Here is an 11619-nt window from a genome sequence, read left to right as displayed (position 1 = left end):
TTGGTTGCTGAACCAAAGAAAGGGTTTAGGGGCTTACTAATGAGAGCTGGAATGCCTGGAGTTCAGGCAACTTTTTACCATAGTCACCAAGAAAAGGGCAAATTTACCGGCCATCAATAAAAGATGCCCAGCATTTTAATATAAAGCTCAGGTAACTGATCCAAGCTAGTCCTTACCAACTATATCCAGTGCCGGGAACAGATCTCCTGTTCCGTGGCAAAAGATCAGTTCCACCCAGATCTGTTTCTGGAACTCCGCCAGAAGATGTCCATGTCTCTTCTTTGACATGAGACAGATGAAGGAGGGAGCAGTGACAACTTTTCCATAGATGAGTGGTTATAGCATGTGAAATTTGGGTTCAATCTTCTGATAGTGATGGAGATATCAGAATCCCCTAAGCTTAGTCTCATAGGGATGGAGCTATCTTTGCTTTTTTTGTTTTTTGAGGCTGGGGTATGTGTGCAGGACCCTTCAAGTTCACCCTAGAAGTGGAGATGGGAAAGGGAAGATCGCTTTTCCCAGCACTGCTCAGAAAAAGTGGTTTTGACACCTCTGTTACTTGGCAATGATAGGAAGAAGCTCCAAGCCAACAGATGATCCGAGGCTGATGCTAGTCTGAGAAAGAAGTAGCATCACCATCTGGAAGAGCCTGGGACAGTGACAACAGGCAGGATTACACTTTTTACCAAAGACAGAAGCAGTAGCAGCCTGGCCAGGACCGGGCTCACACCCTGAGCTGGGCTGACTCCCAGCATCTAATTTTGTCTAATCCCTAAATGCTACCAAAACATCGTATTTTCTTCTCATGACGTGACTGTAAAGAATCTGAAATAAATGTTGTATTTTGATATTTTTTTGTTACTGCAAAAATGTCAAGAACAAAGCAAAGTCGTTCTGTTTTCTTGGGGAACGATTTCCTCCGTATCTGAGGGTTTTGCCATCCCGGTTCCCCCGGGGCGCCGGAAAGCCCGGGGGGGCTTGGAGCGCCGTACCCACACGCCTCTCGCCAGCTCTCCCAGTGCGGGCGGAGGCGCCAGATTTAAGAGTAAAAGGCGCCGTAAGCGGGAGAGGAGCGAGCCCAGGGCGGAGGCGAGACCGGAGGGCACCGGAGCCAGCCGGGGTGCGAGCTGCCCGGGGCTTCCCAGCCTCATTCTCCCCGGAGCTGGTGTCAGGTATTGCGAGGAGGGGTAGGGGCCCGGGAAGGAGATGGCTGGAGGCTTTCCAGCCCCGGCTCACGCAATGCTAATTCCGCACGCAACGGGGAGGCGACAGGCGGAGGAGGGGAAGCTCTTCGGCTTCCTCAGCCCCTAAGATGCAGGCGAGACTTCGCCTCCCCACAGCGAGAGCTGCGAGCCCGCCCGCCACCCCTCTCCCCTCCCGGCACCTCCTCCGCTAAAACTTTTGGTCCCGGCCATAGAAGCGTCCGCGGCTCAGCCGCTCCGCTTGGCGAGGGCCCAAGGGCAGCTGGCAAATAACTGCGACCCCTCAAGCCAGAGGACGGGCCAGGCAACGGCGATTTGCCAGAGGGCCGTCCGCGTCCCGCCCGCACCGCGCCGCGCACCGCGGATGCCGGCGGCTTTAAAGCCGGGAATGGCAATGCCAGGCGCCCAGAGGTGGCGGCTCCGGTTGCGGCTGAGCCTGAGAGCAGCGGGCCGTCCTCTCCGCGCCCTCTGAGACGCTCGCCTTTGCTCCCTGCGGCGGGCTGGGCTGGCCCCGTCCGTCCCGTCCCCGCAGCCCAGCAGGCGGGTAGGAGGGAGAGAAAGAGGGAGGGGGCGCAGCAGCCCCCTCGCTCCCGGTCCGCGGAGCTGCTCGGGGCAGGTGGCTGCCTTGGGGCGAGCTCCGAAGGGTTAAAGAGCTGGGAAGGTGATAGCTGCGCCGGGATCGGGCGCAATTGGCATTTGCCTGCACATGACCTGCCAAGCTCCGGGTGACAGGTACCGGGGCTCTTAATGAGTTTCCCAAACGCTTGGATCTGAACGCCGCCGTCGCCGCTCTTCTCGGAGCCGCGGCTGTCCATTAGAGCTGCCGCCGGCTACACAGCTCCTCTCCATCCTCCTCAAGGTCTCGGATGGAAGCAGCGTGCAACAGGTCAGTTCTGCTACAGGAACCCGCCGCTTATTTTACCCCTTCATCCTCTCACTGTTTCTGAAAAGCGGGAGCGGGTGGTCCCCGGGCACGGGGATGGGAAGCGGAACGAGTCAGCACTGCCACGCAGAGTCCTCAGGCATCCTCCGCAGCCCATCCCCGGGGCGGCAGACCGCCAGCCTGCGATGCCGCGACGGGCCCGAAGGTGCAGGGAGGAGGGAAGGGCTCGGGACGGAGAGGGCTCCGCGGCCGCGTGCGGAGATTTCTCCGGATCAGCGGGAAATTCCGACAGTGGGGCGGGTAACCCGTTTTTCGCAGGAGCTTTTTCGCCGGGGGGAAAATGCAGCGCCAGAATTAACCTGTCTCCGACGCACGGCAATTGCCTGCATCTGCGGAGGCTCGACAGGCGAGAGCATCCTCCTGCTCTCCTCTGTGCCTCTCTCAGCCGTGACCTGTTGGATCTCTCGCTGAGAACTTTCCCTACCGCCGGAGAGAGAGCAGCGGCCTCCCCGCCAAATACGACTTCGATCTCTTATTAGGAGCTTGCCACTTGATTATCGATTATCCCTTGTTTTTCGCACAGGATTCAAGGGGACTTTAGGCACACGAAGAGCGCATAGCAAGGACTTGCGCGGACTCCGAGAGCTGGGACGGCTGCCGGGGCTCCCCTTCGCCACACCAGCGGGCCCCGTCCGGGCTTCCTCTTGCTCACGGGACCTGAAGGTCCCCCCACCCCGCGGGGACGCTGCCCGCTGACTTTTCTTTTTCCCTTGCAGCATGGCCCTCGAGAGGCTCGGGGAAGCGCTGCGCGGCATCCCCCCGTTGCAAAGCTCCCTCCTGCTCCTCCTCTGCCTCCTCGCAGCCATCCACCTGGGCAAGCTCCTCCTGCAGCATCAGCAGCGCCGGCGGCAGGGCCAGCGCCAGGCGCCGCCGGGCCCTTTCCCCTGGCCCCTGATCGGCAACGCGGCGCAGCTGGGCAGCGCCCCGCATCTCTCCTTCGCCCGGCTGGCCAGCACCTACGGCGCCGTGTTCCAGCTGCGCCTGGGGCGCTGGCCCGTGGTGGTGCTGAACGGGGAGCGCGCCATCCGCCAGGCCCTCGTCCGCCAGGGGGCCGCCTTCGCGGGCCGCCCGCCCTTCCCGTCCTTCCAGCTGGTGTCGGGCGGGCTCAGCCTGGCCTTCGGCGGATACTCGGAGCTCTGGAAGCTGCACCGGCGGGCGGCGCACGCCACGGTGCGCGCTTTCTCCACGGGCAGCCCCGCCACCCGCCGCCTGCTCGAGCGGCACCTGGTGGGCGAGGCGCGGGCGCTGGTGGCGCTGCTGGTGCGCGGCAGCGCCGGCGGCGCCTTCCTCGACCCCTCGCGCGTCCTGGTGGTGGCCGTGGCCAACGTGATGAGCGCCCTGTGCTTCGGCAGCCGCTACAGCCACGGCGACGGCGAGTTCCTGCGCATCGTGGGGCGCAACGAGCAGTTCGGGAGGGCGGTGGGCGCCGGCAGCCTGGTGGATGCACTGCCCTGGCTCCAGCGCTTCCCCAGCCCCGTCCGCGCCGCCTACCGCGCCTTCCGCGACCTCAACCGCGACTTCTACGGCTTCGTCCGCGGCAAGTTCCTGCAGCACCAGCGCAGCCTGCGCCCCGGGGCCGCCCCCCGCGACATGATGGACGCCTTCATCCGCCTGCAGCGGGAGCAGCCGTGGCTGCAGCTCGAGCACGTGCCCGCCACCGTCACCGACATCTTCGGCGCCAGCCAGGACACTCTCTCCACCGCCCTGCAGTGGCTCCTCATCTTCCTCATCAGGTATGTGCCGGCGGAGGCGGCAGCACACCGGAGCGCCCCACCGGCCCGGGGTGGGGGGGGACATGCGAACCCGCCCGGGGTGAGAGCGCCCGCCAGCCCCGGGGGGGAGCCCCGTTTAAACTGCTCTGCAAGGCGCTGCTGGGAGAGCTCCCGCGGCGGGAGCAGCCGGGCCGCCTCAGCGCATGGACCTCCGGGTCCGGGGATAGCTGGGGGCGCGGCCCCGGCAGGGACCCGCCGTCGGGTCGCGGGTCTGCGAGACCGGCAGCGCCAGCCTGAGCAGCGCCGGGTGCCTCAGCGGCCTCCGATTAACTAACACGGAAGCTCTGGGAAACTTGCCAGAAAGAGATAAGGAAGTATAAAAGAAAATAAATCCCACCCTACTCAGGCGGTCGGGTTAGGGTGTATAAGGAGAGGCTGGAAGAAAGGCAGCCGAGTAAAACCTGAAAGTAACAGATTTTAGCAGGTCAAGATCAAGGAGATCATAGGAACAGGATAACAACCGCTTAAGCACGGCAAAGAGTTCGTGCACCGCTTTACAAACCCGCTATTATGCTGAGCTGCCGTCGTGTGTGCCTTCCTTGCCATTGCGTGACTGGGCAAGGCAGACCCCTTGGGCAGCCGGCGGGAGCGCTGCCCTGGCACCAGCCTGTCCGCCGGGGAAACAGGGAGGGGAGGTGGTTTAAGAGAAGGTGCCGACTCTCTTGTCTATCCTGGCTTTTCCTTTCATCTCCTGCTTAATTTATAGGCATATGCAAACATTATCTACTCAGTCTCTTCTTGAAAAACAGGCAAATATTTAACACTTCAGCAAAGGGTGTGATGCCCCAGTGTTCACATAATTTTTGGGTTCCTCCCCATTTCTCGTGTTTGCCCAGTATTTGACACGTGAATCTGCTGCAGGAGGAAAAAGCAAGGATGCAGAAGCCAAACTTGAATACTTACAGCAAATCAAGGGTCCTGGGCAGAATGTGTGCTTTTAGACAGGCAAAAGGTTTATTAACATTTTGATCTTGTTTGGTTACTGTGTAGCCTTCCAAACTGTCCAGACTTCAAGACAGTCAGCTTTAAATACATTAGTGAGAAAACATAATTTGATATTAATTAGAAAATGTCTTCTCAAACTAAAAGTGGAAACCTCATAAAGCCATTCTGACAATTTAATAATTGAGGGGGTTTTTTTTCTAACTTAGAAAACTGCAGGCTTTCAAAGGTATGAAATACGTCTATTGATAACAAACTCCATGCTAATTTTTAAAAGTCACATACAAATCTTTGGAAAATCTTTGGAAAATCTTTGGAAAATCTTTGGAAAATCTTTCTTTCTTTGGAAAATCCAAATCTTGTTTCCATGGAAAATGCAATACTTAAAAGAGAGAAGTAATTCTAGTTTTAAAATTAATTTTTAAAGTTGGATGAGAATATTCAATTTCAGCACACTTTAGGTTATTGTTATTTTTTTATGTGGAGAATTAGTTACATGGGATATTAAAGTAAAAACTGAACAAATCTAAAATTACACCAGTGAACGGGAAGTTTGTTTTTTTCTCTAAGTTTTCAACTACACATTCCTGCAATACATTTAAACTCTGCTCAAAGTGCATTATTTAGGATAGCAGTGAGATTCTGTAAAAAATGTTTGCAGCAAGGATTATTTGTAAGGAAAAAATCTTTGAAAGTGTTATGTACGCGTACACATCTTGCTTTAAATGACAGGTACCCGAAAGTGCAGGCTAAAATGCAAGAAGAAGTGGATAGGATTGTTGGAAGAGACCGTCTGCCGTGTGTTGAAGATCAGCCTCACCTGCCCTACATCATGGCTTTCCTGTATGAATCCATGCGTTTCAGCAGTTTTGTGCCTGTGACTATCCCACACGCCACCACAACCAACACCTTCATCATGGGCTACCTCATTCCCAAGGACACCGTCATCTTTGTCAATCAGTGGTCAGTGAATCATGACCCAGCAAAATGGTCCAACCCAGAGGATTTTGATCCAACAAGATTCCTGGATGAGAATGGGTTCATCAATAAAGATCTTACGAGCAGCGTGATGATTTTCTCCTTGGGGAAGCGTCGGTGTATTGGAGAGGAGTTATCCAAGGTGCAGCTCTTTCTCTTTACCTCCATACTGGTGCATCAGTGCAATTTTACTGCTAATCCAAATGAGGACCCTAAAATGGACTTTACCTATGGGCTGACCATTAAACCTAAGCCATTCACCTTGAATGTTACGCTCCGAGATACAATGGATTTGCTCGATCAGGCTGTCCAAAGACTGCAAGCAGAGAAAGCAGCCAGTGAGAGTCAGCTGTCAGCAAATGCCTGAGCAATAAACCTTGCATCTACAGATAATCCCCCTCTCTCTTTTTAGACTTATATAACTCATATCTTGTTCTGGTGATATTTTTGGTACATAGCCAATACTACACGTTATAAAAGCAGGAAGAAAAGTTGCACAAGGTATAATTCAAGTCATCTTTTTAATTCTAGAAGGAGAGCCAGGGGAACAATATATTAAATGATAAAACATATGCAATTTGAAAGTAAGCCTTTTCTTTTCTAGCTTGTTCACAGAAGTTGTCAATGTAAAGTGCTTTTTATCTACTGACTGTTTGGAGCTTCTCCAGGAACTGTCTCTATAATCCTTTCCATGTCTCCATGCGCTACGCCTTAACTCTAAGTTTGCTTTCAGTGACTCCACATTCAGAAGTGAAATGTCTTAGTAAAAAACTAACAAAAGCAGTTGCTCAGAACTGCAACTGCAGTGAATTTACTTCTGAATTTACTTTGCTAGAAACTGCCATAGGCTCATGGCAGCTCTGGTGTTCTGGCTGCTGGGATGTATGTTAATGCCTCAATAATATATGTTCACATGATTTTTGGTAAAATGGCAATGTAAAGTCTTGCCTTCAGCATTCCAAAATGTTTACATAAATGCCTAAAACAATAAAAGTCTTGCTTGTAAGCATGTTTGAAACTAAAATTCATGTCTTATATGAAAATTAGCAGAATGTCCTAATATAGTAACTTTCCACAAAGTTTTGAAAGATCAGAATTTCTGTCACTAGATGGCAAGGGTGATACAAATCATATGCTAATCTCTTCATTAGCATGTTTTTGAACAAAGTAATTATTTGAATTAGATTTATAAAGGTACTGAACTTTTTGTTTCTTTAGGAAGGAGTTCATATGGTTGTCCCTAAGCACATAGGTAAGTCTAGTAAAATCCACATTGGCCAAGGTAGGTAGAAGTGAGATTGGGGGGGGTTTATATTAAAATGTTAATGCCACAAGCCTCAAGTAAAGCTTACAGCAAATAATACCTCTACTCACTAGTCATTCTTTTAGGTTGAGTTAAATAGTATATCTGAAAATCAGCTATGTACTTTTAGTACAATTTGTTTGGAACAAAGTCTCAGAAGGAAAATTAATATTACATGTTCTGATTAAAGTACCAATTAACTGAACAAGAAGTACTTTTACAATTTTTGTGAGGCAAAGTTCATAAACTTTTTTTAAAAATACCTCTTATTTTAAAATAAAACACATATGAAGCTTTATGATGTTGAACCTCCAGCTAATGTTTGTTTCACAAAGCTGCATATTTCTCTAAAAAGCAAACAGCCCTACATAACTGCCTGATTTGAAAAGTGTTGGGCACTTCTTAGGAGCTGCAGATCACCTTCAATTACATCTGAAATCCATCAGACATGAGAGTACCTCACATGACTTGCTGGGCTCAACCGAGTACCAGATAAGGTATTAGTAGAGCCAGAAAAACAAGGTTACAGTGCTACACAGTGAAGTAGCTCTGCTGTGACTTCTGATAGATGGCCAGTCCTAGTCACGCTGGCAGCAGGGACAGAGCTCCTACCGGCACTGGGAAGAGCTGGCCTAACAACATAATGCCCATCTTAAGTACAAGTTCGCTACTGATTGATAAAACCCAAATCAAGCCTGCAAGCACTGCTCTATAACCCCACACAATAATAATGTACCTGCTTAAAGTCTCTGGCTTCATACGGCACCTATCATCTGTTTTAGAGCTAAAAAAAGCTTTCTGCTACACACACATGGAGTAACCTCAGGTGTTTTTCTGAATTATATACAAGTTTGTGGTATCCCAGAACTTAGCCTATATCTGTGAAAAATTTTATAAGATACTCAACATTTTCATATGGAGATCTACATTAGATCAAATGCTAGTAAGACAATTTTTCTTGTACCTTTGTAAGTGCTATTATTATTAAAAGAAATAAAGTATGTAACCTACAGCTAAATAGCTATTCTAATGCAAGGATCATCAATTAATATTTTAATAAAACATGTCTTTTGCAGTTTTTTATCCTTCCAAAAGCTTTAACTGTTCATTGGCTACTAGTGCAAAATCCATCCACACTGCTCATGTCAGTCAGGGGGTTACATACTATATAGCTCTTGATCACATAAAGCCACATGTACTCTGTGAAGTTATTCAAATTTAGTAGCACTTATTTAGAATGTATGCAGTCATTTAGCAAGCTAAATTCTATGGTAATTTTGAGATGTATCATTGTGTTACCAAAATATTAAATAAAATTATTCTTACACTACCATTGCTTAGTTTATATATAGCTTTCTAACATCAAGATAAAGAAAACTATTATTTCCGATTTGGAAAGTATTATTATTTTGTATATTTGTTCATATACTTTGCACCTTCTTCCCATTCCTGGATTTTAAGGTTTTTCCTCCATGCTGCCCTTACAGCTTCTCAGGTCTGTCTGCCTTTCATACCTTGCCATCTGTGTTCAACTTCCTAATGCTCCTTGCTAAGAACATTCCCTGCTGCTTGCCTCAGCATTGATCTGAATTCTCCCATGTCTTTTGCTTTTTTCTAATACCTGTTAATCTCTCCTCAGCCTGCACAATCTCCTCTGCTATGTCCTTCCCTCTGGCATTTCATTTTACTTCCACCTTCCCTATTTTCAAGCTCACAGACTGGTTTTCCTTTCTCTTTTTCTCTCCTATGGATGCCTCCCTGCTGGCATCTCTATACTCCTGATACTGGGCACCAATTCATGCTCTTTTGGCCTAGCTACATAGTCAGGAGTGCCAGGAATGGAAATCTCAGGGCCAAACAGGCCTTGCAGAGCAACCTCTCACAAAATGAAGGCAATCCCATGGTGAAGAGTGGTTGTTACTGCAAATGTAAAGCATTTCTTCATGATGAAGCATCTCCCCCCACCCCTTGGCCTTTTCTTCAGTCTGCTACAGAAGCCTGCTTACTTCAGAGCTGTCTTAGAAATGACCACATTTTCCCTAACCCCAAGGGAGTGAAACAAGGAATGCGTGGGACAGGAGGCTGGGCAGACTGATAAGCAGTAGTTTCCTTCTGATTTGAGATATTTTCAGATGGAGTTTCCCCCTGTGGGGGCAGGATCTAAGTTCAGGCTGAGTTGGTGAAATCAGGAGCACAAGTTGAAGACAACTTACAAAGTCCTCCTAGGAAGAGCCAAGAGGCTGTGGAGTAGATGTAGTGCCCAGAGATAGCCTGTGCAGCGTGTACATGGCAGGGGCTGGCCAGTGGGACAGAGCTGATTCAGAGCAGGTGTCCCTGGGTAAAAGCCAAGAGTACCTCCCTCAGCAACCTGTGACTGGGTCACCACAGCAATACCAGACAAATACAGGTTGCTCTTTCTTCATGAAGAAAAGCAGGAGGAATATAGAAAGCTGTATTCAACGCAAGAGTACTCCTTTAAAAGTCCTCTTGCTCAGGTTATAGTGATTTCAAGGGTTAGGAAAGCCAAATGTCACCCAATACTTGCTTTCTCTGCATATGTGCACACACACACACATAGCCTATCTCCCCAAATTCTACTAACATCCTTTATTCAGGCTGAGATAAGGTATTAAAAAACCAAAGAAACGCCATGAGAAGCAAAAAAGCCCACAAACCCCCCAAACAGGAAGTCTGGACTTAAGCATACATTTCTTGCAGAGCTGGTAGCTCTCAGACCACCCCAATAAATAACAAGGAAGGGGAGCAAGTAGAAGCTATTAGTAGCTAGCAGAGTTGATATGGAATATGTTAATACCAGTCAAGTGTACCATTACCATCCTATGAAACCAATGGAAATTTGCTGGCTTCAGCAGGAGCTGGTTCAGAGCTGCTGAAATCCATACCAATAATACAACAATAAGGAAAAGGACTCATCAGAGCCTGAGCAACAAGCACCGCTGTAAAGGTCTGTGTGGGGGGTGTCCAGGATCTACACAACTGCTGTTGGTACCAGCACAATCATGGCACAATGCAACTAAATGCCATGCCAGTTAGTTTTGCATCAGACCCAGTGGGTTTTGTGAGTTTCAGGGACTCATGCATAGGTCTGTCTGTAGGAAATTGTTTCAGAAAATCCAACAAGAGGAATCAGAGACTAGACAATTGGGAACTCACATTTTACCTGAGAAAAGTTGAGGAAATAGCCTTGAAAAGTAAACAGTTAACATTTGCCTTTGCCACATCTTTAATCTGGTCAAACACTACTCAGATCTTTAATTTGCCCATGTAACTAATTCAGCATGGAATGACCTAAAGTGGATCTGGCTTTCTTCATGACTGAAGAGAAGGGCTGAATTCTGAATGGTGCAGTTATTTTGGTATACAGTACAACATGGACACAACGATTCAAGTTTCAACAACCTCTTTGCTGTTTATCACCCTGTATTTCTGCAGCTGAATTTTTTCCATGTTTCAGTCACTTGTACTCAGACTAGGCCAACTCACTTAACTGTCAGGTGAAAACAAGCTCTGTGTTAAGCACAGACAGTCTGGAACATTTAAGACAGCTGTAGTTGATGCTTTGACAGCCCTACTTTTGGGCTTTTTGCCAACTTTTCAGACAGCTTCATGAACCAAAAAAATTGTTGCTTGGTTAGTGTTGTCCTGTCCTTCTTTACTTAGAGCAGATCTTGCTCCAGCCCAAAAGCACAGAGCTGGGGCTACCCACATCAGAAAGGAGTGTCTCAAGTCCCTGTGCTTTGGGTCTTTGCTGGATGTCTGGGGACATCAGACATCAGAATAGTTAACTCAGGATAGGATGCTCGGGCATTTCAAGTGCACATGGGCAGAGGCAGAGAAGGGAGTGGATTCAGAGGGGACTCATTAACGGTGCATAAATCAATTGCTGAGTTATGTAGGAGTCATTTGCTGGAGTGGCTGAGAGCTGGCAGAGGAAAATATATGTCTGGACTGCAGCAAGATTCCAGCTGGGAAGGAAGTGTGCACAGGATCTCTGATTTCCAGGAAAAGAGAGGTGGTGATTTTACATTGCTTGTAAATACACATACAGACACAATACGCCAGGGTTAGGGTGATAAGAATCCATAAGATATTAAAGATATTCACATCGGCAGCAGGGAAGATCAAACTGAGAGCATCAGGACCAAACCTTACCAGCTTGAAGAGAGGATGAGTGCTTGCTTTTCTGAAAGCTTTGGAAAAAAAGTACGTCCAAAAAGTAAGTCCTGACTGCCTGTTAAGTCAAATAAAGGATCTGGAGGCAACAAACATAGAAACGAGAGCTGAGGAACTAAACATGAGGGATCGGCTGCAGGATTTGAGAACAAAACAGGTCTACAACAAAAGGTCATGGATAGTCCATCATTCTCCTCACCTTTGCATCCCCAGTACCTGAGAACAACAGAGGAAGAGACGGCCCAGCTGCAGCAGTCTGAACACCTTTTGGGGGAATCTTCCACT

At 48.9% G+C, this 11619-nt stretch overlaps 1 protein-coding gene across 2 annotated transcripts; it reads left to right on the top strand.

The window, feature by feature from the left end:
* The first annotated feature begins 242 nt into the window (after positions 1–242).
* LOC103821707 (cytochrome P450 1B1) lies at positions 243–8452 on the top strand. 2 transcript variants are annotated; one of them, XM_050972935.1, is made up of 3 exons: positions 243–1172; positions 2862–3878; positions 5592–8452. In XM_050972935.1, exons 1-3 carry the CDS (start codon positions 835–837, stop codon positions 6202–6204), a joined length of 1968 nt encoding a protein of 655 aa, XP_050828892.1. In that variant the 5' UTR covers positions 243–834; the 3' UTR covers positions 6205–8452. The 2 variants fall into 2 exon arrangements, with proteins under 2 accessions (XP_050828892.1, XP_050828893.1); XM_050972936.1 differs by lacking the exon at positions 243–1172 and adding an exon at positions 1575–2088 and having other exon boundaries at positions 5592–8451.
* Positions 8453–11619: the final 3167 nt, after the last annotated feature.

The sequence above is a fragment of the Serinus canaria genome, chromosome 3 (genome assembly GCF_022539315.1).
Source record: "Serinus canaria isolate serCan28SL12 chromosome 3, serCan2020, whole genome shotgun sequence".
Lineage (NCBI taxonomy): Eukaryota > Metazoa > Chordata > Aves > Passeriformes > Fringillidae > Serinus > Serinus canaria.
The sequence above is the reverse complement of the archived record's forward strand: the minus strand, read 5'-3'. Positions and strand labels throughout refer to the sequence as shown.

Excerpts from the sequence above, each read along its gene's own strand:
- LOC103821707 (XM_050972935.1), top strand. The coding sequence starts at position 835 with ATGTTGTATTTTGATATTTTTTTGTTACTGCAAAAATGTCAAGAACAA. Across the intron at positions 1,173-2,861 it reads CTCCCCGGAGCTGGTGTCAG|CATGGCCCTCGAGAGGCTCG; the intron begins GTATTGCGAGGA and ends TTTCCCTTGCAG. Across the intron at positions 3,879-5,591 it reads CTCCTCATCTTCCTCATCAG|GTACCCGAAAGTGCAGGCTA; the intron begins GTATGTGCCGGC and ends TTTAAATGACAG.